Source organism: Diadema antillarum, unplaced genomic scaffold (genome assembly GCF_040938485.1).
Source record: "Diadema antillarum isolate AM-2024a unplaced genomic scaffold, OU_Dant_1.0 seq00001749_RagTag, whole genome shotgun sequence".
In the NCBI taxonomy this organism is placed as follows: Eukaryota; Metazoa; Echinodermata; class Echinoidea; order Diadematoida; family Diadematidae; genus Diadema; species Diadema antillarum.
In genome coordinates this window covers 44,187-69,366 of record NW_027272431.1, presented here as the reverse complement: position 1 = coordinate 69,366, position 25,180 = coordinate 44,187, and the positions used below count along the sequence as shown (strand labels likewise).

Genomic DNA, 25,180 nt, shown 5'->3' with positions numbered 1-25,180 from the left:
TCATCAAGTAAAGTTTGGATTCCTCATAGAGTTATAAGCTCTTCACATTTCAAAAGTGGTTTTTAATAATCTCATAAATAGTTAAAACCCGAGGCCCCATCTCAACCAAAACTATACCATCCCTTTCAGAGAATGGCTCTTTGTGCTGTACTGTCTCTACTTTGAAATCTACTTTAAACATTTGCGATAATTGTTTGTGCTAATGGTAAAATTCCAAAATCAGACACTTTAGAGGTGACTTGGATTTACAGGTTTGCTTCTCTGTTCTGTTCAAATACAAATACTAATCAAAACGTAAACATGGTCACAGTATAGAGCTTGTTTTATACTCCATCCATTCCAGTTCCATCATTCAAATCTCTGGAAGATGAGTTCATTTACAAATACGATGTTCCATTGACATGATTTTTCAGTAACACACATAATATAGGCTTATCATAGAGAGTTTCAAAGCTCATATTGATAATCCAACACCACTACAAATAATCAATAAAATTCCATAATATTCCATTACATATACATAACCTGAAAATGCTTACTAATGGTATTCTTGTTGTAATGCAGCTTTTCTTTCAATCACACACAATTCATAATCATGTCTCAAACGACATAATTATCAGCATCAAGACTGCATACGTACTGTGTACTTCTACAAGTTTGCACTCTGCAGTTATCTTCCAAGCAATGAGATCAAATCCGCAATGCAAAAACCAAATTCCTGTCATCATACAGCTAAATCTTCACAAGCGCTGCAATACAATGTCATGTTATCATATGATATCATATGTTCTATAGTATAAATGCCAACACATACATTCCCCCTTTTGCATGGAACATAAAACAACCAGCATCATCTACATGTATACTATAGAAGAAAAAAAAAACTTCTTCTCTTAAACTAAACCTTTCCAAGAGCAACCTATCCTGCACCAGAAGACAAGATGGTAAGAAAAGACCGAAGGCACATTATTACAGATATGAACCATACACTGTAACTAAGAGAAGATATGCTACTTACAAATTTAAAAACTTAATATTTACAAGTTGCATAGAGATGTAGTCAGTGAGTTAATACTTGAGTATATTTCGCCTTTTCACCTTTAGATAGTACATTGTCACTTCTGAGATTTGCACACCGTGCTACTTTGCAAACTATTATTGCACACAACAGACAAACAATACCCCCTCAACCAGCACTTACCAAAACCAGCAAACCAGAATCTATATATTTCACTGAATATTGTTAATCTATGTAGTGCATTGCATTCTTTTTTACTGGAATATAACTGCCAATGGCCACTCTGCAACAAAGTAATGAAAGCACTACAGAAGGGTCTGACAGCATTAATAAACACACATTTTAGTTATTGATTTACTATGATATCAAGTTTGGAAATAGCCCACTTAGTAGTATGCTCGCACCATAAGAAGCTAAAAACAAATTGATTTTCTTAAACTCTAACAAAACACACACACACACACACACACACACACACACAATAAAATGTTCAAAAACTTTAAGAGTGGTTTGTGACTAAAAAATGAGACTCACTATTTAAACTATTTATTTCTTTTTGTTCACCTTTCATCTGTTAAAATAATGCTGGTAATTGCAAGAAACTATATCCGTGATTTTTTGTTAGCATGATGCCAACTAAAGACAAAATGTCAGAAAGACACGCTCTGATTTGTGAAGTGATCCATGTGAGTAAACAACTACATTGTACACAGAAGGCCTGCGCCATTAATCATTGGTATTCAATCAGTCCCATGCAGTCCAACAGCAGTCACAATGACTCACTTGGACTCATTGGGATTGATTTATGAGCTCTTGTTCTTGTTGACTAACATGATAACAAAATATCAAGTATTTCCCACAAACTGTTGAATTAAAAGTGAAACATACACCATCAAACATAATGTGAGGAGTCTTTAGCAAAACCTGTCAGTAATGTCATTGGAACATGACTATCATGGAAAGATGATTTTAGATGATCAAAAGATACTGTGTTGGATTACCAAACATCCAAATACTTGGACTGCTTTTATAAAAATCAAATGAAATATCACATAAAAATTGCTTTTATCTCATTTGATTTTGTTTAACAACTTTCAATAAAACGAAATCTACAGGAAAGTCCTGTGTTAAAATACTCACATTGCTATTAATAACAGGGGAAAAGAAAAAACCCGACATATACAATGTACATCTTTGCATTATACTAGATCCAGTACAATATTATTTCACTCCAAGTTGAGACTGTGATTGTGACATTGGGGATACATACACCTATTTAATGACTAGCATACCATCAAATCTTTTACTCCCTTGCATGCAATAACAAACAAACAAACACACAAACAAAACAAAACAAATGAAGAGATGTTGGTCTTTTGAGTACTGTCCCGACGCCTTTTACAGTCTCATGCCTTCAGCTTGCCGTATGTCAAGACTGTCCTATGGAGTGAAGAAGTAGGCCTGCTCGAATGGTGTGGAACTGATGCGGTTCAGATTCACTGCCTTGTAGTTATAAATCAGAGCTCCCGTCTCAGCTTTTGCGGAGCTGAACCTGTGGTCACTCTTGCGTGCTACAAGTAAAAAGTTTGAATAAGAAATTAGCACACAATTCATTTCATTTTGTTCTTTTAATTTCTGACAAAAAAGTTATCATAGTAAAACATTTGAATACACATACTGACTTAAAATCAGCATTACCATGTGATCAAGGAAAATACTGTGAACCAAAATACAATACAGATGTAAGTATTGTAACTTTTACAAAACAAATATTGATAAGTGAAACAACAAAACAACAAATTACTCATTTATAGTGATACCAATTAACTGGTCCCATAAGTCATAAAAATACCAGCCCGAGGTTAATGTGGCTGAAAACACTAATTGCTAATGTCAAATCTAAATTTCACCAGTTTGATCATGAGGGAAAATCATTAAAAAAAACAAATGGTGGCGAATGATTTCTGGTAATATCAAAACTACTGGTCATAAAACAAAAAAGAGAGCAAACATTTATTTTATAAATTTTCACCAAAATCTTGTGTAACCTGCAAACAAAAACAGTTGGCCTATGCATGCTACAAAAGATCTATTTATTGAACTAAGATATATGCTACAAATCATATCTGCCTTACTTTCAGAATAGCTGCCACCAAACTCTATCACAAACAGCAGAGTTGCTATTAAGCAGCATAAATATGAGTCATGGTAGTGAGTGCATTCAGGGCCATATAATGCAAGATAAACAAAAGAACAGTCACTGGATATGCTACATAGAGGTCCGCATGACTAAGCATGGCTTAACCAGGTGGCAAGTCAATCACAGAGTGCATTATGTCTATGAATGCTAAGCATAATGTGCCTGGTTTGTGTCAACAGACAAGTCCCCCTCCTGTTGAACTGTCCCTTCATAAACCAAAACAGTCTAACATCACACAGTACAGAGCGGCAGAACAGCTCAGCCCATTCATTACCACTGATGTTACTGACATCATTGTACATTGCAAGTGCAGGTACAGTGCATTTGGTACATTACATTTTCTGCACTCCAATGTAAATGGATGCTATAAAGTGAAATCCACTGAATGTCATGGCTCGATCAGAACCACTCAGGTTACAGAACATTTCTGGGAATTACATAATAGCAGTGATGGAATAAACTGAGATCAATTGGTTGATTCTACTCAATAGCCTGAGTTATGAAATTTCAAACCAATTTCATTTCTTAAGTCTTTATCCAATGGGGAGTTGCAAAAAAAAAATTGAGTTGCAATTGATTGCAAGACTTGTGATTGATTTGGGGGATTTGCAATTGATTGCAACTTTCTTGCAATGCCTCAAAGACAATCATACATGTACATGCACAAGTAATGCCAGCATTGCACTGAATTCCCAAGATTGGGTTTACATAATCAGGTTTGGCAACTATTGCCAGGAGTTTTTTTGTACACATGTATTACGCTCATCCCAAACTTTTCATTTTTTCTGTGATATCAAAAAGATGCAACATACACAATGTACAGTATACATTGTACACCAAACTCATTTTTGTGCTTTAAATCAGAAAAAAATTATAGATGCAATATCCAAGTGTTTAGGGAGAAACAAAGTAAAACTTTTATGATTGTTTCCATGTACATCCTTCCTACAACTTGTACATTCAGTTTGATCTGAAATATGATCTCTAAATTGTATCTACAATGTGCTATCTCAATCATGTGTACAATGCAAAATACTGAACATACTCTGCACAAAAGCAAGACAAGTCTACATCAGCAACCAGTATACTGTATCATGATATCAACAGTCCTGCAATGCACAAATAAAATTGTAAAGGAAAATTTCAGGGAGCTTGCAAGATAAGGAACTCCCTTCAACATTGAAAAAAAATTTCTTTTTCCTTATGCTGACTGGTCATGAGATTTTTCCATGCGTAATATTCTCAATTTTTCAGTAATAACTCATGTTCATGCTTCTCTTGCCCCATCTTCACGATGTGTATCTCATTTCAGGAGATGGCACATAATAATAGAAAAAAAAAAACTTTTAAAAATGCAAATTTGAGTGGATTTTTAGCATGCTTTGTGCAGCAATGCACAAGTTTCAACGTTTGTGATAATGAACTTGATCATTGACCAATGACCAACAAGACTCCCCACCCTAATAGTCCTAGTTTTCTTTGCCTGGTCTAAGTAGTCAAATATTTGCTTCCTATCAAGTGAGATAGAGATATGTATGCCAACAGATATATAGATAACAACATATAAAGCTGAAGAAAATGGAGCTGATCAAGTAAGCAGGTATAGTCTGATATCATCAAATGACTATAGTATACAGGCTAACAGGCATTCGGCAAAACCTGTAAAGCCAGAGTCAATATCTTTTTTTTAATGAAAACAAGAAAGATACTCCAAACCACATGCAAACACACACACACACACACACACACACACACACACACACACACACACACACACACACACTCATATAGCTCTAAAGTGTGGCTACTTGTATGGAAGCTTGTTGGAATTAAGCTGAACATCATCAACAGGATCATTTTGACTCACTTGTAAATATTTTAGGACTGCTAATAGCTACTACAGTCATGAACCTGTGGAATTAAAATCAAACAATGCACCACCAAATGCAAAGTTTATGTATGACATTGAGCTGAGCAGTGCAGTTATCATCAATGTAAAATACCCTCATACACATGCACTACACTACCCCTAATAAATGAACCTGTTGGAGACTAGTCCCGAGTCTACTCAGGCAGGTGTCCATGGGAAATGCATGTTGTAGTAAATCAGCTTGTCCTCAACAGGTTAATGGCAATGCATGATTTGTATAACTTAACAGTATACATTCTACTCACTCTCTTCCACAAAGAAGTTGGCCATATACTGCAGCAGCCTGACGCAGCCAATCGTGTGACAGGCATTGACCTTGAACTCAAAGGAATTCTTCTCGGGGTGCCACTGGGAGCCGTAGAATGGGAAGTTGTAAGCTGATTGGAAGAGAGAATGAACGTACAGGTATAGAAGCTGACACAACCAAGGGCTTTGCGCAACCCTCAATAGTGTTGCTCATGAAATGCAACTATAATGTGAGTTTATCACTTTAAAAATGATATTAGGTTTTTATACATTTTTATACACAAACACCCAGAGCAGTCCAGGTGACTGGGGATCGATACCTCCACCTTCTATTGTTTCAGGTACGTTGTATGATCCTACAGGTAAATCTAATTGAAGTTCACTGATGTTGACCTTTGACCTTTGCATTATCAAGGCTACTAGCAGTCACCGATCAAAATCAGATTCCAGGGAGCAACAAGGAAGATGCATGTGCAATAAATGCATCTCAACGGGTAAAATTACAACTTTCCAAATCATTTCAAAAGCCGTGTTAGAATCACAGAAAATTTGGAACCAGTAATATTTGATATTTTGTAACTGTCAGTAACTTCATTGGAGTCAAAAGGGACCTGAGCTTTTGATCCATGCAGAATCTTTGTCAGATGTCAGCCTGCTGAAGACGAATCCCGAGTGTACTCGGGCAAGTGTCTATGAGAAATGTGTGTTGTAGCAAAATCAGCCCATCCTCAATGGGTTAAATGATAAGTAGGGAAAGCAATCACAGATTACACACAACAAGCATAGTCTGTGGAGGGCTAGGGATCAACAGAACAATGAAAACAAAAGAAGTGGGTTAGAAGTCAAAGGCAAGGAGCCAAACAGGTAAAGGGAGGGGGATTAGTGAAGCAAGGAGGTGAACAGACAAAAGGCTAAGGTGGCCACTGATAATCCAAAGGATTATAAGAAGCAACTTGTGAGGAATTACTTAATTGTTTAGTTGACATGTAGCTTTTGTGAGACAGGAATTCATACGCATAATCGATAACTGTGTTTCAGGAAATCAAGAATAGCCTATAACCCCATACTACAAATATAGCAATGATAACAGCTTTTCCAGTCTACCTTTCCATCTTCCACTGCAGTTGAAGAAATAAAACAGGTGTTCATCTATGATCTGTACAATCCATGTGGTTCTTAGTCAACCTTGTTGTTGTTGTTGTTGTTGCTGTTGTTGTTTGTTGTTTGTTGTTTTTGTTTTTGTTTTTGTTTTTGTTTTAGATTAAATACCTGTCCTGTTTTGTATGCAGCAATGCATCAAAGCTAAGTTGCAGAATTACCACAAACATGGTTCTGTAGTTCTTGTTTTATCAACTTTTCCTCTTTTTTTTTTCTTCTCACCTTCAACCATAGAGATAAACTCTACTCCATTGAGATCCGTGTTGGTTGACAGCACTTGGTAGAAGGATGGAAGGATTGCCGATTTGGTGAAATTCTGCAAATACGTAATGAGAAACGGTAACCCATACTGAAACTGCACATATAGCTGAAACAGACATACATGCCTTGGCCTCTTTTCAGCAGGGATAACATTAAACCTTGAAACCCCCCCCCCCCCACACACACACACACATGCATACACTACTCTACAAAATGTGCCACAGCCCTTACATTGTCTATGAATTTCAAATTTACACCTTATGGCTCATTGAAGGCTTGAAAAACAAACTCTATTATGCTCTTCTTCCATTATCGGTTGTTTTGATTTCCCTTCAAAATAAAGGTTATCAAAATACCATCCAATCTACTTCAAGCTGAACACCTCCTAGAAAAGTATCCCAAAACAACGCACCACAGAGTTTTCAGACCAATCTCAATCCCTCCATGCACTCTTAACAATATCATTAAATAATTCAACAAAATGGGAAGAATACGATTGTAGAAATGGACACATAAATGCCAAGTACTCGTAGTGATGGTATACTCATACATGTATTACAATGCAGAAAACCATTGATTCTTAACTACTGCTGGCTTACATCAAAGTGAATCTGGACGGGTCTTCCAGCAGAACTTTACAAATATTGCAGCTCTATGCACAGTAAGGAAAAAAAAAAACCCACACCCTCTATATACTGGTTTCTCTTTATACATTTTTTTTCTTTGTTTTTCTTTTTTCTTTTTTGTTGCTATCCACCTCCCACCTGCTTACAGTCATGCATGCAACACAGTTTGCAATGAATTTCTGCACTAGTGCCTCTCTACACAAATGCAAAAATGGCTGTTTGCATAAAGCGAATTATTTCAGGTCAGTTTACACTTTCCTCACAGAGACCCACAGTTGATTCAAACCTTGGCATTTCACCTCACTATAAAATGTTTATGCCAACTTCCCTAATCTAATGTTCTGTGCATGAGTGCCTAATTTTAGAATTTCTTCCTCATTCAACATTTGTTTTGATGCCAGTTGAAGTAAGCTGAATACATTTCTGTGCACTGGATAATAGGAATCCATTGTAAACTGCATGCCACTCTTCTTTCTCACTGGACCCCATTAAACTCGACAGGACTTGCTTAGAATGGTGGTGATTTACAGTCATCTTACCACACTCACGACCCACTAATGTTTACCATACATAATGCAGTTACGAAGGGGCACAATGCACCAGAGCAAGACTTTGTGTTGGGTGAAAGATGAGATTTTGATGCTTTGTTGCAACATGGCTTCCATGCTGTACATGTAGACTTGTATGTCTCAACTCTCACACAATACCAAAATCTTGTTTCATTGCACCACAAATGAACATTCACTTTTTGTTTTATACAGTGCACTCCCATTAAAAATGAACACTGTTATACTGAAATTCTTGTTACAACAAAGCAAAAATTCAGGTCCCAAAATTATCATCTACATTGTATACATCTTTATGTATACTGTTCAGTTATAACAAAATTTCAATATGGCATATCATAATTTTTAGGCAATCTTAAATTGAGTTCTACTTCGCGAAACACCCCCGTCTGCATTTCAGTTAATGATAGGCCTATGCAATGGATGATTTTTTCCATTGTAAAGTCACAACAACAGTAACTTACTGTGGTGGTAAGGGCATATTTATGACTGTTGTAAGTTGAGTTCTGTGTCGTCAGCGTGTCTATGATATCAGCTGGTGTGTTTTCTGTGGAAAGGATCCGACTGGTGCCGTAATCTGCAGAATCATTGAAAGAAGGAAATGGGAGAGAACAAAAACAAAATCAGAGTTTTTATTTGATGCATTACATGTTAGTATCACCAAACAGAACTGACACAGAACTTAATCTGCTTGATTAATAGATGAGTCATATAGCTCTACACGTGTCAACACTTCTTACAATGCTAAACCTTTTTTCAGCTCTAACCTGCTTGAAATAGCCTACAAAACTTTTTATTATCACCCCCAAATCACAATACCCAAAAACTTAGAAATGCCATGTTTAACCCCCTTCTACTTTCTGACTTTAAAAGGGGCAAAGGGATTATTTGTCCTCATTTATTTGGTTGCATCACATCTGCATCGTAAACCCCTTCACTGCTTCTGTGATGGAGTTCTGTTGATGTTGTCATAATTTGAAGTTGCTGTTCCACTTTTCATTAGACTCATGGTATATTTGCTGGGGGCAGGGGGGGAGGAATTGGTGTATATGTGTGTATGTAATATGTGAGGTCTGATCACGTCATAAAACACTTTTTCTCTTCTTTTTGTCTGCATTGGCTACATACCGATTGCAAATGCACTAAATAAATAAAATAGGTCAATACACACAATTGTACTGGTTTACAATAATACTTCAAGCACATTTCTGTAGTGGTCACACTGTATTCTATTTCACTTTATATTTATAAACACTTTTTCTGTAGAAGTGGCTTTGACTAGCATGGCCTTTTTCATGGTCAAACCATCATGATTTATAGACAATATTGCAATGTGTACTTCTCCTACAGTTTGTGGTGGTGGGGGGTCGCTGGCTCATGGAAAATTAGACTTGTATTATCCAGAGTTTGAAAAAGGAAATAAAAGCATAGTTTGTTGGTTGTTGTTGTTATTGCTGTTGTTGTTGTTGTTGTTGTTGTGTTTGCTGCTGCTGCTGTTGTTGTTGTTTTGTTTTTTTGTTTAGTATGTTTGTTTCTTTTTAAATGCTGCACTTTATGCTGCACTGGCATCTTGTCACGTTTCACTGTCAGTTGATGTGTAACAGATTGTCTGAAACTAAATTGGACAGGAAATTGTCTTCCATCCATTAACCCTCTCAATGTGCCTAGACCTTTGACATTGCTGTGAGATTGATAGGCTTTAGAAACTATTTGAAGAGTTATCAAGACGAGGGCATTTCAGTAATAATTCCATCAAAAGCAGGAAATTAAAAGGATAGATAACAGTTTCATTGTACTTTCATCACATGACATACAGCAGTAGATATTTCAGACTGACCATTGATAGGGCTGGCGCTATCATACAACCATGAACTATCAATGATAAAGACCAGATGAGCATACATCATACACAGGTCTGTATTATGGAAACACTGTACAATCAGCATGTTTGGAGTATTCTACTTTGTGATGTATTAAAGCACATAGAAATAAAATTACACGTATGATGAGTCTGTCTTAAAACAGAGCACATGTGTGTGTGAGTATGTGTGAGAAAGAGTGTGTACATAGTATGTGTGTTTGTGTCAATGTCCATGCATGTACTGTATGTGCACAATCTCATCAGCACTGTCCAGATATGCTATACATACTGTGCTATACATACTGTAGATCGATGATTGTTCCTTTAGGATGAATGTGTCTACAGTAGATTTCCGGGCGTGGTTTTGGTGTTTGCTTGGGGTGGGGGGAGGGGTTTCTTTATTTTTTTTATTTCTTTCAGGAATTGTTTCTTTTTCTTTTTCTTTGCCTTAACCCTTTAAAATCTGAAGAGTTCTAAAAATGGTCCACTGTATTACTCTTTGCCGAGTTGCTCTTGGCAGAATTCAAGAGAGTCTTATTCTGAACTACCATGAATGACTTGGCATAAATCATCACCTCTGGTTGTTTGCCAATGACAATGTGTGTCCTCCAGATCTCAAGAATGATAATATCAGGGTCTTCTCAAGCTGATTTGTGCACATTGTGCGTGTACAACTAAGTAACAAAGGGATGCTCTGTACTGCCCTTCCTCAAGGAAAGGATTTAGACTCTTTTGAGGGGTGAAAGTGTCTGACAAGCTTTTTCTCATGCCTAAAAAAAAAAAAAACAACAACAACAACAACAGCCCAAAACACATTCAAAGCATGACTTTCCAACCATGAAAAAGAGTCATATTTTGGGACAATCTTTTCTTACTAAAACAACTGGAAGCCAAAACATTACATTCAGTTATGTCCCAGATTGCACAACTTACAGCGTAAAAATGCAAAAGCTCCCTATAGGGCGCGGGGAGGAGAAACACCCCTACCACAAAAACCTCCTCCTGCTGGGACGTTTCATTCCCATAAGTGGTGCTGATGTACAGCAAAATCTCATGCCTTGCAGCTCTCTGAGCTTGGCTTCTCTAGTAAACAGATGTGGGCCAAAAATATTACAGTGTATTTCAGGCCATGTTGCCAGTAACTTGGCTGATATTGTGTCATGCACATAATTCATCAATATCTTATTCATTAGCAAACTTCAAGGGGGTATTCAACCAAATGGGAAAACCCAAATGAAAAAACATACAAGTGTATTTATCAAAAGACAAAAAATGAATACAAAGCTATAAAACAAATCTGCCTTTCAACAACAACAAAGAATAATGCTGTTAAAAGACACATAATCAGCTATAAAAATAATAATACATTCAAAATGAACAAATTAGCCCTAACAAAATACCGGTATACCAAGAAAAGGCTTCATTTTCCAAGTAGATCTAGTAATACAATTATATGATGAAAGCAAAGGCAACAAAATTAGACATCATTTCCATCTGTCACACGAACTAATCAAGTTCAATGAACTATCAAGCTTGAATACAATGTGAAAGTTTTTAACACTACCCTGACTCAAACCACCATAATGTTGTCCTTCAAAAACCCCAGGAAGCTGATACCTAAAATAAATATCCCATCTGGAATACTCTTAATTGATTGCCAACAAAACATCAATAAAACTGCCATAAGGCAGGAAGTCACAAGCAGAAGGCCCTTCAGTACTGACCCTCCCATCTCTTCTTCAATTTTGCAGTTGACCTGACAGACAAAAACACCAAATTCGTAAAGTGTCACATGGGGTTCCGTAATCACACGTGATAATTTCAATCAATAACACACTTCAGAGAGGGCGACTAACAATGGACCATCAGTGAGCTTCTTCTCAAATGGGATTTGAAATACATTGTACAAGGAAATTTTGCATATCTTCTAGGTATCAATCAATGTTTAATCCATTTCTCACAACACCCACTTGAAGTTGTCTTTTGGAGGCAACTCAAAATCATCAGTCCCATGATTGTAGGATACGTGTACCTAACCTACAGTATCTACACCCTTTCAATATGCTACTACTAGAACCCACTTCAATTCTCTTGCAAAAAGAACAGGGTAAAATCCTGGTGAAGTGGTCAAGACACACACACACACACACACACACACACACACACACACACACACACACATACACAAACAAACGAACAAACACAAACAAATACGAACACACAAAAAGACTTGTATCTGCAGACCCTTCAATACTGAAGGAAGCAGATTAATTCTTAAGGAAGAACCATTAAGAAATAGATCAACAAAGTCATAAAACACACAAAATCAAGTTTTCCACTCCAATCTGATGCATGGGTAACCTTTCACACTAAAAAAAGCAAGGTTTAGTCTGTCATGCCAGAGATCACATGTATGAATTGTGTTGTACTCTGTGTGTAGTTTTTAACAACTTCTCTCCCATTCAAACAATCATATGACTGCTTTGCAAGTATTTGGGGCGAAGGGTATTAAAATTCACACTCACACCCTTAAAAAAGCTCACTTACCTGTATTCTCTGAAATGGTTACGATTACAGAGTGACAGAAAGTTTGTGTGACGTGTCCTTGCTACTGTATGAACATGTACAACATGTATGAGCATCAAAATCAGCACATGATTCCATGCATTGATCGGTGCACAGTAAATGAAATCAAAGATTTAAATGGTAATTCAAGTGTGAAAACAAAGAACTGCAAAATCACATGAGCACAGCAGAGAAAATGTGATAAAAATCAAATGACAATATTTTAGGGAAGTTATGAAATTGTGATGTTTTGCAAATTTCTGCCAAACAATTCCCTAACAGTTGATATGAATATGAACATGTGTGAGCTGATGATGTCAAGCGTCACTCCCTCAAAACTTTTTTATAATCATGTACAAAAAACTTCTTGCTATAAAAGTGTACAAAATACTACTGTATATATCTATGTAAGTTTTAAATTATGACCAGTGACATAGGCAAAATTTTCTTATGATCATGTACAAAAAACTTCCAATTATTTTGCTATAAAAGTGTAAAAAATACTACTGTATATATCTACGTAAGTTTGAAATTATGATCAGTCACATTGGACTATATTAGGATTTAAGACTTGCCAGAGCATAATTATATTTGAATCCCCCCCAAAAAAAAAAAAAAAAAATGGAAATTTCCAGATTTTATGAACAATTAACTACGTACATATATGTGTGTGGCAAGTTGTAAGGTGATGACATCATCAACTCACTCATTTGCATATTCATAGTTACTGAAAGTTTAAGAATTGTTTTTCTGAAAATTAGTGACTGCATCTTTTCATAACTTCCTTAAATTTTGTGATTTCTACAAATTTCAATCTCTCTTTAATCAGACTAAATTGCCTGGAATTATCCTTTTAAAGGCGTGACGTCAAAAGATACAGCTGTATTAACTGATGAAGATTATGGCACATGTTTGCATACACCCAATACATAAATGAAAGACAAATAATTGCACATTTTACATACAGTACATCATCACATTCCAAACTAAGAGAATCATTACATTTAACAATATTGTAAAAAAAATCATGTTTTTCTGTACAGAACGTAGACGTACAGCAAGTGACCATTATGCATCTATACTAGTGCACAGATTGAGATTTTTTTTTCTCTCTTCTTTCTTCCGCCCTCATGTCTCACTGTATGCTTCATATTCCCTACTCTCCATCAGTACTGTTTGCAACCGTCAGTGTTAATTGTCCATTTCACTCCATCTTTGATGCACTCTTTTGTTAGTTTTGCTTTCAAATGTGTTGCTTAGTCTTCATTTCAGACTTCCATATCCTGAATCGTGCTCAGTTGGGTGGTCGAGAATTTGATAAATATTTGATTCATTCAAATGCTTGTTCGTCTCTATCAGTGGCGCCACCACAAGGAAAATAACAAAGTAGATTAGGTAATAACAATCTACTCAGATGAAGAGAGATAAAGAAAGTGTACCTGGACTGAGTTTGACTGGGAAGCTGATGTTGTGAGCAGCGATGTTGTACATCAGGATGTCCTCTTGGGCAGTGAGGATCATCAGGGCCTCGAAGCCAAGACAGGTGCCCCACAGTGGGAAGAAGTCCCCATTCTTGTTGGCCTAAGGGATAACCATGAGCCAAATGGTAGAGAGATCAGACAATACTCTTGTTTGTCCAACTTACAAATCAACCTGACAACAAGCAACAAGCAGCAGCAACAACAACAAGAATGCTTGTCCAGCTTAGGTCAAAGAGACCATTCAAATTGGTTCAGCAATGTATTCAAATTGGTTCAGCAATGTACGCAAATCACACCCTAAGAATTGAGTGCATGTCTGCATCCTAGTAAAATGTAGCTGCAATTTAATCTCTGACCCTTAAACATCTATATGACACTAAATAAAGTTCTCACCCATGGCTTATGCTGAAGAATCATATTGTGTTATGGTGTCCTTTTTTTTCTCTGTATCTCAAGTTCCAGCTTCCTTCCTTGCTTTCTTTGTTTCTTTCTGTTGACTTTTAGATGAATAGTTTGTCACTAAGGGATGAAAGTGGCTGATTTTATCAGCAAAACATCATCCAAACAGTCTAACATATAAATGTACCGCCCTGGTCCAAAGTAAGGGCTGGTGAAATTTAACAAATTCATATCCAGTTGCGGTCGAATTGAAAACATGTGGTGACGTCAAATACTACGAATTATTATCAGGGACTGTCTGATAATTGAATTCTCTATTTTTATATCTTTTTCCTTATCATAATGACTGTCCTATATGTAGCATTTTCTGACAAACACACACTCAAGACAAGAATTTCAAGAAACAGACGAAAATAAAGACAAAGAAACACTGATTGGAATGGCATTTGCAAATAAGCTAAAAAGTATACTTTCAAACATGATTCTACCCTGCAATTTTTATTCTAATCTTGTGGTGATGTGTTGACAAAAGCAGTCATCTTTCTCTGCTTCCATGGGTTGTTGTTTCTTTGAGACCTGAAGCTAGAAACCAAGTAATCTTTGTCAAGAAAGACAAGAGCTAACTCCTGTACCAAATACTTCATTTCATTCAGCAAACACACCCACAGGATTCACTGGCCTCAATTTGCACATTTAGTTTAGGGCTACCTGATGAAAGACAGAATCTAAAAAGAAAATGAAGTACTCATTTTTATCACTGACTTTTAATAGCCAAATTTTGCTAGTTTGTTGACCTAGGATTTTATGTACCCAGGTATCAGCGCCAAAAAAGTGCAGTGTGTTGTTCTGTTTTGTTTTTGTTTCTTTTTTTTTTCTAGAACACGTCAAATAACACATGGTGACTCCTTCCTGTCAGTTAACAATTAAAATCACATTTTCATCCGTTTTGCTTTCTATTTGCTCTGTTCTTCATTGTGAACTAGTACTGTAAATTTGTACACAAGAATCCCACTAAAACTAAACACATAACACCTACCACACAGCTGAACTACCGTACAGTTGTAAAACCAGAAATTTTCATGAAATCAGTACAAATTTTCCAGAGAGCCAAGATATATGCAAAAGTAAAATGGATACGAAAGTTTTGTCTACACAACGCATTGAATGCCAACCACCATTTCACGACAGTTTCATGCCACGAAAAGTGGTTGTGGTCAATTCACAAAACTTTCAGGCCACGAATGTTTCCGCTGATTTTACAAAAAGCATCAATAATGACTACGCCAGACCCCACACTTTCCTATCTTTTTTTTTTCCACTTAGAGGACAAGGGCCCTGTTTAATGAAGAGTTAAAATTGATTATATAGTTGATATCAAATGTAAGTCTATGGCAGCCTGTGTGATAAGAAAAAAAAAAAGAAGTTGCACCGATATGCTACTGCAGTAATTCAATTCTAAAATTTATCCTGGACACAATTCTCTTTAATGATTCATAGGGGCCATTTAACGGTTGGTATAATACAGCATACTGCACCCTTTGGGCACTTTACAAGAGCTGTTGCTGTCATGTGACTAACTCTTGTATAGTCCTGTGGTATGTACACAGGATGACAGAAAAAGTTGTTTTCATTCCATGTAATTTTTTTTTTTATGTATTCATGGTCCATTGTGTACTGTCTAATATTCAGCCCTGGGCTGCAATGGATAATGCTCAATAAAATACATTTTCAATTCAATTCAGTTCCATTCAATTTAACATACACAAGATTGAACCCTACCCTCGGCCCAATAACTTCCCTAATCACATTCTAACTAATGTTCATGCTTGTCTCTATTTACCCACCAAAACACTAGTCCCCAGCATACTTTGGCAGATGTCTATAGATATATAGGAAAAGTGTGTTATAGCAAAATCAGCTCATCTTCAAGAGGTTAAGGTCAGTGTATGGAACATTTTAAATGTCCTTTCACAGCCATTTGTTACACACTTAATATTCCTCTGTCTTTACAACCAGCAGATGACTAGTTTTATTTAACCCGTTCTGTATGGGAACCATTCTGCATATCAAGTCTATGGGCACTTTAGAATTCAGTATGGAATATGTCACCAGGGGGGTGTTTCATAAAGCTATTCGTAAAGTTACGAACAGCTTCATGAAACACCCCCCAGATCATCATGAGGCAGCCATCCTGCATAATACTTCAGCAAACTGTACATGTAGTTCCTGCCTCCAAGTAGGCCTAATGCTCACATGAGGTGATCAGCTCTCTGATGCCCTACCCTTCCTCTCCCCCCCCCCCCCCCATTTCTCTTCAATCCAACAAGCGACAGTAGTTACGTGAAAGGGTGGTGTGATCAGTGGGAACAAGGGGTCAGAAAATAGCTCCTCTCTATAGGCTTCCTTTGATAGAGACTTGGGAAAGAAGCATGATAATGCAATAAAAGTGTGAACACAATAAAACTTTAAAGGCATAGGGCCTGATTTACCATTTGCAGATGAAACAAAAACCCAGCATTATTGCTTTAAAATAGTTATAAAATGTGAGTTAGGGATAGAAATAACCACTGTAAAAAATTGAATCCACATAATCGATGTTCAGTATTGTTAAATACACAAAATGTGAGCAATAGTTATTTAAGAATGCTTCCACTGCAGACTAAACCGTCTACAGTTATGGTTTATTGAGAAAAATGTTGATATTTTGTATCTCCTTATCAGGCTTTATTGTGAAAATTTTAAATGGTACCCGGTAGGATGTTTTGTGATAAAACAGACCTACACATATGCATCAAATGTGATATCCTGAACATTTTTGAAATCACTGCTCCCAAAGGTAAACTGGACCTTTAACCATCCTTCTGATCTTAGGCTGGGAGACCCCACCCATTCTGTTGACACTAATGCTTATCTTGAAGGATGCAATTCTTTGTCAGTCCCTGCCTCTACCTGCCTTTAGCTAGTCTTGGCTCCAGGGCTAGACTGGCCTCCTCTACATCCTACAAAGAGGCTATGTTGTAGTTTCCAGGTTCTGCTGGCTATAAAAGTGGTACACATACTCCCTCAAAGAGCAATGCACACATCCTACATTCACACTTCTGTGATTTGCATGTATTGAGAACTACTTGGTCATGAAATCAGATAAATCTTTGCCATGAGATTTTGAGCTCACCTGCTTGGGTTGTGTAAATTTCCCATGCAAATCTGATTTTCATCTTCACCCTTGACCCATTAGTATGTTCCCAGTCAGTTAACTGATTGCCCTGCGACAGTAATTTCATGGTCTAGTGTACCACATTTTTCAAAAGCCTGGAAAGTTGTTTGTGTTATTTTGTTTAATATTTTAAAACTGCATTCATCAATTGTACAGATACAAATCTGGACATACAGACGATTGGAAAATCTGACAACTTCATCAATCAATGCTCAATATGGGTAGGAAAAAAAAAATGTGTAAACAAATGACTTGCAAAAAGCCACACATAATCCAATAACTGCTGCAAGCTAGTGTATTCTGGGGTATTCAGAGCTGGGGACAAGGTTTTTAACAGTAAATTATGTATCATACCGGTATACTGGTATTTAAAAGCACTTACTGATGACAGGTAAAGGGCTTTACAGAGCTAAACGTTAAAGAAACCCTCTCCACCATAAAGAACCTACCGCCACTGCCAAGTGATAGAGAAGTGATGCAGCCTTGGCGTAGTCAGACGCCAGACCTTGTATGGTTGCGCTTCCTCCTGGAAACAAAATGCTGGGGGAAAAAAAAAAGATGAGCAGGTTCTTCAGATAGTACATATCTTAAGGAAATCTTGAAACAACAACGAAATTAACGATCAAAGCATGTGCATTATCTTTTTTTTTTTGGGGGGGGGGGTGAGATCTCCAAATAGTAAAGCAAGATTTCAGATTAAAACTTGTGAAATTTTGCATAACTGAATATATTACACAATGTAGAGCAGGGGCAGATCCAGGAATTCCGTAAAGGGGCGGCACCTTTACAAAATCAAAGGGGGGGGGGGGGAGGCACACACACCATATTTTTTTTTTCCATTTCTTTTGTTTTAACAAATACAAAGAGGAAACGCCCACCCGGTGCACCCCCCTCTGGATCCACCACTGATGTAGAGATTTAAAAAAAAACACACAAATCAATACAGTGCATCACCATACTACACATACATCTACTATATATGCAAAGATATGTGTACCTCAAGAATACTAGTAATTTTAGTTCAAAACAAATTGTTGCAACATACATTGTAACTGAGAAAACTTTCAAGTCACACCATTTCATTCATCCTCCTTTTACTAAGTTCATATTTGTACACTCAAAAGTAACTTTTGAGGGTACAAATATGACATCATCCTTTGTCTTATTCTAAGGGGAGAACTTCTTGTAATTTTAATGTTGCTATCTTATAAGCAACCACGCATAAAAACTGAAATAGCAGCCTCTTTGTACAGCCTCTAAATTTCCATTAAAGTCTGAATTATGATGGCCATATATCTTCTTCTCTTCCCCTTCCTCCACATCCTCCTAAGGTCCTTCTTCATCATGAAAATATCAGTCACATTACAACTGGTGAATTCCTCTGCTAATAATTTCAAGTTATCTGAAGTAAACAAAAAGAGTGCCGGTACACATCATCAGTTTCCTAGACTGCATGCAACAGTAAATCATTTTATGGGATTATTCAATTGATTTTACTCGTAGCAAAAGTGAACAAGGATCTGTTTTACATCCAAGGGTTGTGACTCTTCCCCACTTTAACTTTTTCTACAGAGCAATTCTGATCTAGAAGGGATGGTATGATGAAATAAGACGTTGGCCCAGCCGGTGTCCCATGGGGGGCTTGAATCCTTCCCCTCTCCCATACTATCAAAGTGGGAAAGCTATTGCTTAAAGGAAACCAAACCCCAAAGAGAAATGTGGGATGAGTGAAAGCAGCACCATGAGTAGAACACATCAGTGAAAGTTTGAGGAAAATCGGGCAATCGATGAACAAGTTATGAATTTTTACAGTTTTGGTGTTGAAACAGCTAGATGAGGAGACTACTTGAGTTTATGACATCATGTGTGGACAGCAATTATAAAGAAAACCTAAAGAAAATTCAACGTACTTTCACTTTTCTAGTGCAATGAAAGAGCATTTGAATAACTGCTTTCAGAAAGCAGGGGGAATAATTACTACCCTTAACATATATTATGTCAGTATCAAGCTGATGGAATGTGTATTTTTCATGAAAAATTATTTTTAGTGGAATTCTCTTTATTCTCTTAATATTGTTGTCCACACATGATGTCATGAACTCTAGTACTCTCCTTATCCAATGGTTACAATCACCAAAACTTTAAAAATTAGTAATTTTTACCAATTTTCTGATTTTCCAATTTTGCTTTCAGTGTTGCTTTCACTCAATCCACATTGCTCTTTGGGTTTTGGTTTCCTTTACGCCAGATCAACACCCCATATGATGCCACTGTTTTGGGGATTACAACACACTCACCCATTGACAGATTTGAATATCTGAACGTAGTATTCTTCTGGCTGCCTTACAAGGATTGGAACTACTCTCCCACCAGCAGACTCGATGTACTTGACATATGAGGCTGAGAGGTAGGTGGGGCCGAACAGCGCCAGGACAGGCGTTGATTCTTGTGTCAGGATTCCTGCATAGTTATTCACAAATTGGTGATGTTAAATCTTATAAATATCATATATCTCATGTATATCATATCATACTGAATGGGACGAGAAACTCAATCATGCATCATGAACGCATCCACTTCCTACACACTGTTATCTATTTCTGAGCAATTTCTTACTTATCATGAACCATTGAAACAAAATCAACAACATAGTGAGTTTGGCAAGGGCTGCCTTCAGTCCTAATATCTTCCTAATTAAATATCTTAATAGCGGTAAACCTTGCAGCCATTTTAACAAGATCTCTCATACCAGACAAATATCTGAAATCATACTGGTATCTCACAGGCACGCGCTTGATGATGAATCAAATTGCTATGAAAAGAGTCGTGACAACTGCTAGATGAGGGTGTAGACAATAAATACCATGATATTCTGATGATCATCTTAGTCTGTAGACTTCATGAGGTAATGCCGTAAAATATAAAATATGGCCACATAAAGTGCACATTGAAAGTACTGCCGTTTATATTCTGCTGGAGACTTGCATATTTTCATCCTAATTACATGTATGGGACTTTTCAAAATCTGTCATTAATCAACTATCAACATTGCACATTGGAATCTACAATGTCATAAGACTTTGTAGTTTTTAAAAATAACTTTTGGAAACAGATGAATCTAGGTATTAATTTGAGTGACATAATTTATGAGAAAATATAAATACTGGAGTGCTAATTTACACTGTTACCACAGATAAATATTTTATATTTTGTGGTTTCAAATTCAGAATTTCTTTGTTGCTGTTATTGTTGTCACAAAATTTCCAGTCTAATGTCTGCGGAGATGCAGAGTAAGAAAATATTCCATTCATCATCGTACAACATTATGAAAAGGACTCTCAAAACCAAATATAATGCCTGAAAGAGGAGAGCTGCATAACTTCAAATTTCTTTAGTCAAGTTGATATGAATTTGTCTACCGATTGTAGAATTCCAATCCTTGCCCATTCTTTTCAGTTGCTCTAAATCATTTGGTGCGCAAGCACAAATTCAAATGTTTAGAAATCACGGAGAAGACAAATCTAGATTGTGCTCTGAATGAAAAGGCTCTGTCTTCAAAGTTGGGGAAACATAAACTACAATTATATTTTTGTTGCTGTATTCACCTGTATTCATCTGTCTTGTTGGGCTGTTGTTGTTGTTGTTGTTATTATTATTATTATTATTATTGGTAGTGGTGGTGGTCGTGGTGGTAATTGTATTGTTGATGTTGTTGTTGTTGTTGTTTATTTAAGAGGCATGTCATTCATATTTGAATTGTGTGCTTTGCACCCCTGGAAAAGAGGGTAAGTCTTGTTTCCAATGCCCTCCCACTCCACTTTCACTCAGTTAACTTCCACCCGGCTGTATATTTCATGTCAAACTTGAATGCCTTTTACTGTACGAGCTGAAATTTTCGCGTACAGATGTTTTCGCGAATTGCTACTTGGAGGACATTTTCACGTGTTGTTAATTTCGCGGTTGCAAGGGTCTAACTAAACTTAGTTATTCATGCGTTGTTATTTTCGCGTGTTGCTATTTTCGCGATTCAATGGCGATTCGCGGAATTCGCGAAAATAAAACCACCGCGAAAATTTCAGCTCGTACAGTATTTTGACTTAAGCTACCGGTAACTGCAGCAGTAGGTCCTACTGACTGCTGTAGCACCGTTTTTAGGAAAGGAAAACTAATCTACAGAGTATGTAAATCTGTCGCACTTCTTTAACAGGAATGCACCAACATCTGACTTGAAATTGTGGATTATTGTGAGTCAAATGTGAGGTTGCTTCCAATGATGACTCCGGTACTGGAGTAACATAATTCTACTATTAGTACTACTTTCAGACAGTGAGATACTACAGTCCAAATATTTAGGCCCAACAGTTAGTACTGCTCAGGGGCGGATCCAGGAATTCCGTAAAGAGGGGGCGTGTTTACAAAATTAAAGGGGGGCGCACGCACCCCTCCCCCCATTTTTTTTCTTTTTATTTCTTTTGTTTCAACAAAAAATAAAGGGGGGCGTACGCCGGTTGCGGTCCTCCCTGGATCCACCCCTGCTGCTGGCACTATTACTAGTACTACTGTAAGGGAACATAACGTGTAAACGGTTGTAACAGATACGCCGAGAGAGGGCGGAAAGAACAACGAAAGATGGCGACTGTCAACGGAGGACTTACGTTGACGTTTCAGTACCGAAGACCGAATTAAAAGTGTTCGAAAGGCAATTCCCTGTCTGGTTCTAGTGTCATTCCCTGTTGTGCAAAGTTGTCCCCTTTCACTACCCAAGCACTAGGTATTGTAAGGTTCTTCTTCGTGAAATCAGTGGAAATGAAAATCTTTCCAAATAATGATCTTTCCAAAGTGATGACTATGTGGTCAATGCAGCAATGGTGGTACGGTACTGTATGATTCATGACAGAAGAATGGACATCTAAATATTTTTTGTTGAGGCCCTATACTGCTACGAACATGCAGGTAAAACAGTCGCCAACCTCTCAAAAAAAAATTAAATGATATGAACCTACCAATGATGGGGTTTTCGGTCACAGGTTGAGCCTCAGTGTTGTACCGAGCTTTGTCGCTCATAACCATCGGACAGATAAGCAACTGGATTACCAGCACGGCGAACGGAAGGCTGATGTCCGCTGTCATTGTTTTCTAAATGGAAGTTGGTCTTCCTAAAGATCAAGAAGAGAAAACAGCGAATGATCTTTCCGTTGACTAAAACTCCGCCGTGGATGTTGCCAAAACTTATCGGCGCCGAATCAAAATAATGGCAATGCACGGCGTGAAACGATAAAGAAGACACCCGAGACGGGGATCTCCCTTCCAGAGGACCAGGCGGTCGATACAGGCGGTGTGTATGTTCAATAAGATTTCTCGCTGTGATGTGTGAACTGATGAGCTGCGTATCGCGATTGGCACCGACCGCGGCAGACGATGATGATTTCAATTTGTGACTAGACCTTATATAATTATCAGCTGCCGGTTGATTGGCATACACCAAGTGGGCCGTGAGTGCAGCCCGTGAGAGTTCAGCAACCAACAACAAGAAAGACCAATATGATATTTCCCGAATTTGATAACGTTCGGTATTTATACCTAGTGGTGGACTAGCCCCGGAGACCCGCCGCTCTACGTTGTACGTTGGGGCTGCTGGTCGCAGTTAATGGTGGACATACCTACATGTGACTCCTTTGCGCTATCGATCGCAGCCGCCTGGCTATATGCTATAGCGCTAGTGCATGCACAGCGAAGAGCTCTACTAGTTATCTGGCGCCCGCGAGCGCAGGCGTGCGTGCACACAGTCGAGTCCTCCCCGGCCCTGGATGGGGAATGCCTACAGGATGAGCTTTCTTGTTTGTTTACATTTTAGGTGTGCGTGTGATGACCTCCCTGGCTTGAGCTGGTTTAGGGTAGACTCTCCTCCTCACCCTATCCCATGGTCATCTGAACCGCATTCTCGTTCCCGATTTTTCGGGAAAGGGTCAAAATACCTTGGCTTTTAAGAATCTGGAACAAGCATATTTTTTTTATACAATAATTGACCGCCTGAATGGGGGAGAGGGGTTTTGTTGATGGATGGATGGGAAATGTGGGGGGGGGGGGGGGGGGGGGGGGGTATGGAGAAGTTGGTCTCAGACGAAGTCGAGGGCGGTGGAAATAAGCCCCCTCCCCATCGCCGCCTATGTACATTCCAAATCATTGAAGAATGGTAGTCATATCAAAGAGATGGTATAGTTTTGGTTGAGATTCAGATTTTACCTTCCAGATAATATTATTACAAACCATTTATGAATTAAAGATCATTCTAAGAGGAATAGCAAGCTTATTAGGGTTGATGATAATCGGTTTTGAAATGGCTGAGGTAGGGCTTATCCAAAAACAATTAAAAAGTACAACAAAGTGGTCTTAATAAAAGGTGGGTCACACCTTTTATGAATTTCTCATCCCAACCCAAACTTATGCCATGCCTTGAAAGTAGTCATATCGATGTAACAATGGTAAAGATGCATCGAAATGTGTGCTTCAGGAGAGATTCTCAAAATATGAGATCCCAATTGTTTCTGTTTCCATTATTTAGTGTCAGGCTTGAAAGCTTTTTAAATGTTTTAATACAACTGTGATTTTTTATATCTTTTTGACAGAGAAGAATAATGTTTTACTGAAAGTCATACTGCCCATGGTTCAGCCCTTCACAGGCTCGTCAAAACTTTCTCCGATTCGATAAAACACTCAACTGTGGCGCTGAAAACCTCATACATAATGATTCACCACTGTCAACGGTTTTTTTTTCTCTCTCTCTCTCTGTTAATTTTTACTCCTTGTAATGATATGTTTGGTTATCGGCCCTTCATTCATTCATTCGTTTATTTCTGATTCTATCTCCATTTTTTCTCATCTGCCAGAATTTTTTAGTGTTAAGCAAACTCTTCTGATCTTAGTTTAGTTTGATTGCCATATATCATCTTCCTATGATTCTTGTCATTGAAATATGACGTTTTGTATTCTATGTATTTGATATATTTTTAACAATATTTCATTGATATAAACCCAGTGTTTTGTGTAATAATGATATATTTCTGATGAATGTAGTATTGACTGTTGTTTTGTAATATTATATACTGGAGTAGTGTAAATTGTAGTTTTATTGTTTTGAATATATGTGATAATACAAATGATGATTTGAATATTGTTGCAGGGAATAAGAGGAGATTTTATGGGGTTCCGTTACACCTCCCCCCCCCCCCTGGTTTGGCAGCAGCAGCAAAAGAAAAGAAATGAAAAGAAAAAATGAGTTGCGGAAACCCCCCTCCGTTAGTCAGCAGCAAATAGAAAATAAAATAAATAAAAAGAAGAATGAATTATTATTTGTAAAGCGGGCGATTGTTTATTGTTGGCACCAGAAAATTGGGCTGAAGCCTTTTTTGTTTTGTTTTGTTTTGTTTTTGCTTGTCAGGCGATGAAACCCGGAAGTGTCATAAGAAAGGACAAAAGACAAAATTTCACAGGTTAGCCTTGATTGTTTGTTTGTTTATTTGTCAGCTGATTAAAGTGGCTTAAGTATTTTTTCGCCCTTAATGTGTGGAATAACGGAACTAAACAACAACAACAACAAAACAAATCTTGAACTAAATAAAGGGTTCACTTTTCTAATTTGAGAAGCAAAGAAAAAA

General features: G+C 37.4%; 1 protein-coding gene across 1 annotated transcript; it reads right to left on the bottom strand.

The window, feature by feature from the left end:
- Window positions 1–677: 677 nt before the first annotated feature.
- On the bottom strand, window positions 678–22,838 carry LOC139712001 (gamma-glutamyl hydrolase-like). Its single transcript, XM_071623843.1, has 8 exons — window positions 22,529–22,838; window positions 19,823–19,985; window positions 17,975–18,065; window positions 13,871–14,012; window positions 8,470–8,582; window positions 6,775–6,868; window positions 5,394–5,525; window positions 678–2,589 (listed from the first exon to the last, which is right to left on the bottom strand). The coding sequence occupies exons 1-8, from the start codon at window positions 22,653–22,655 to the stop codon at window positions 2,459–2,461; spliced, it is 993 nt and encodes a 330-aa protein (XP_071479944.1). The 5' UTR covers window positions 22,656–22,838; the 3' UTR covers window positions 678–2,458.
- Between the last annotated feature and the right edge of the window lie 2,342 nt (window positions 22,839–25,180).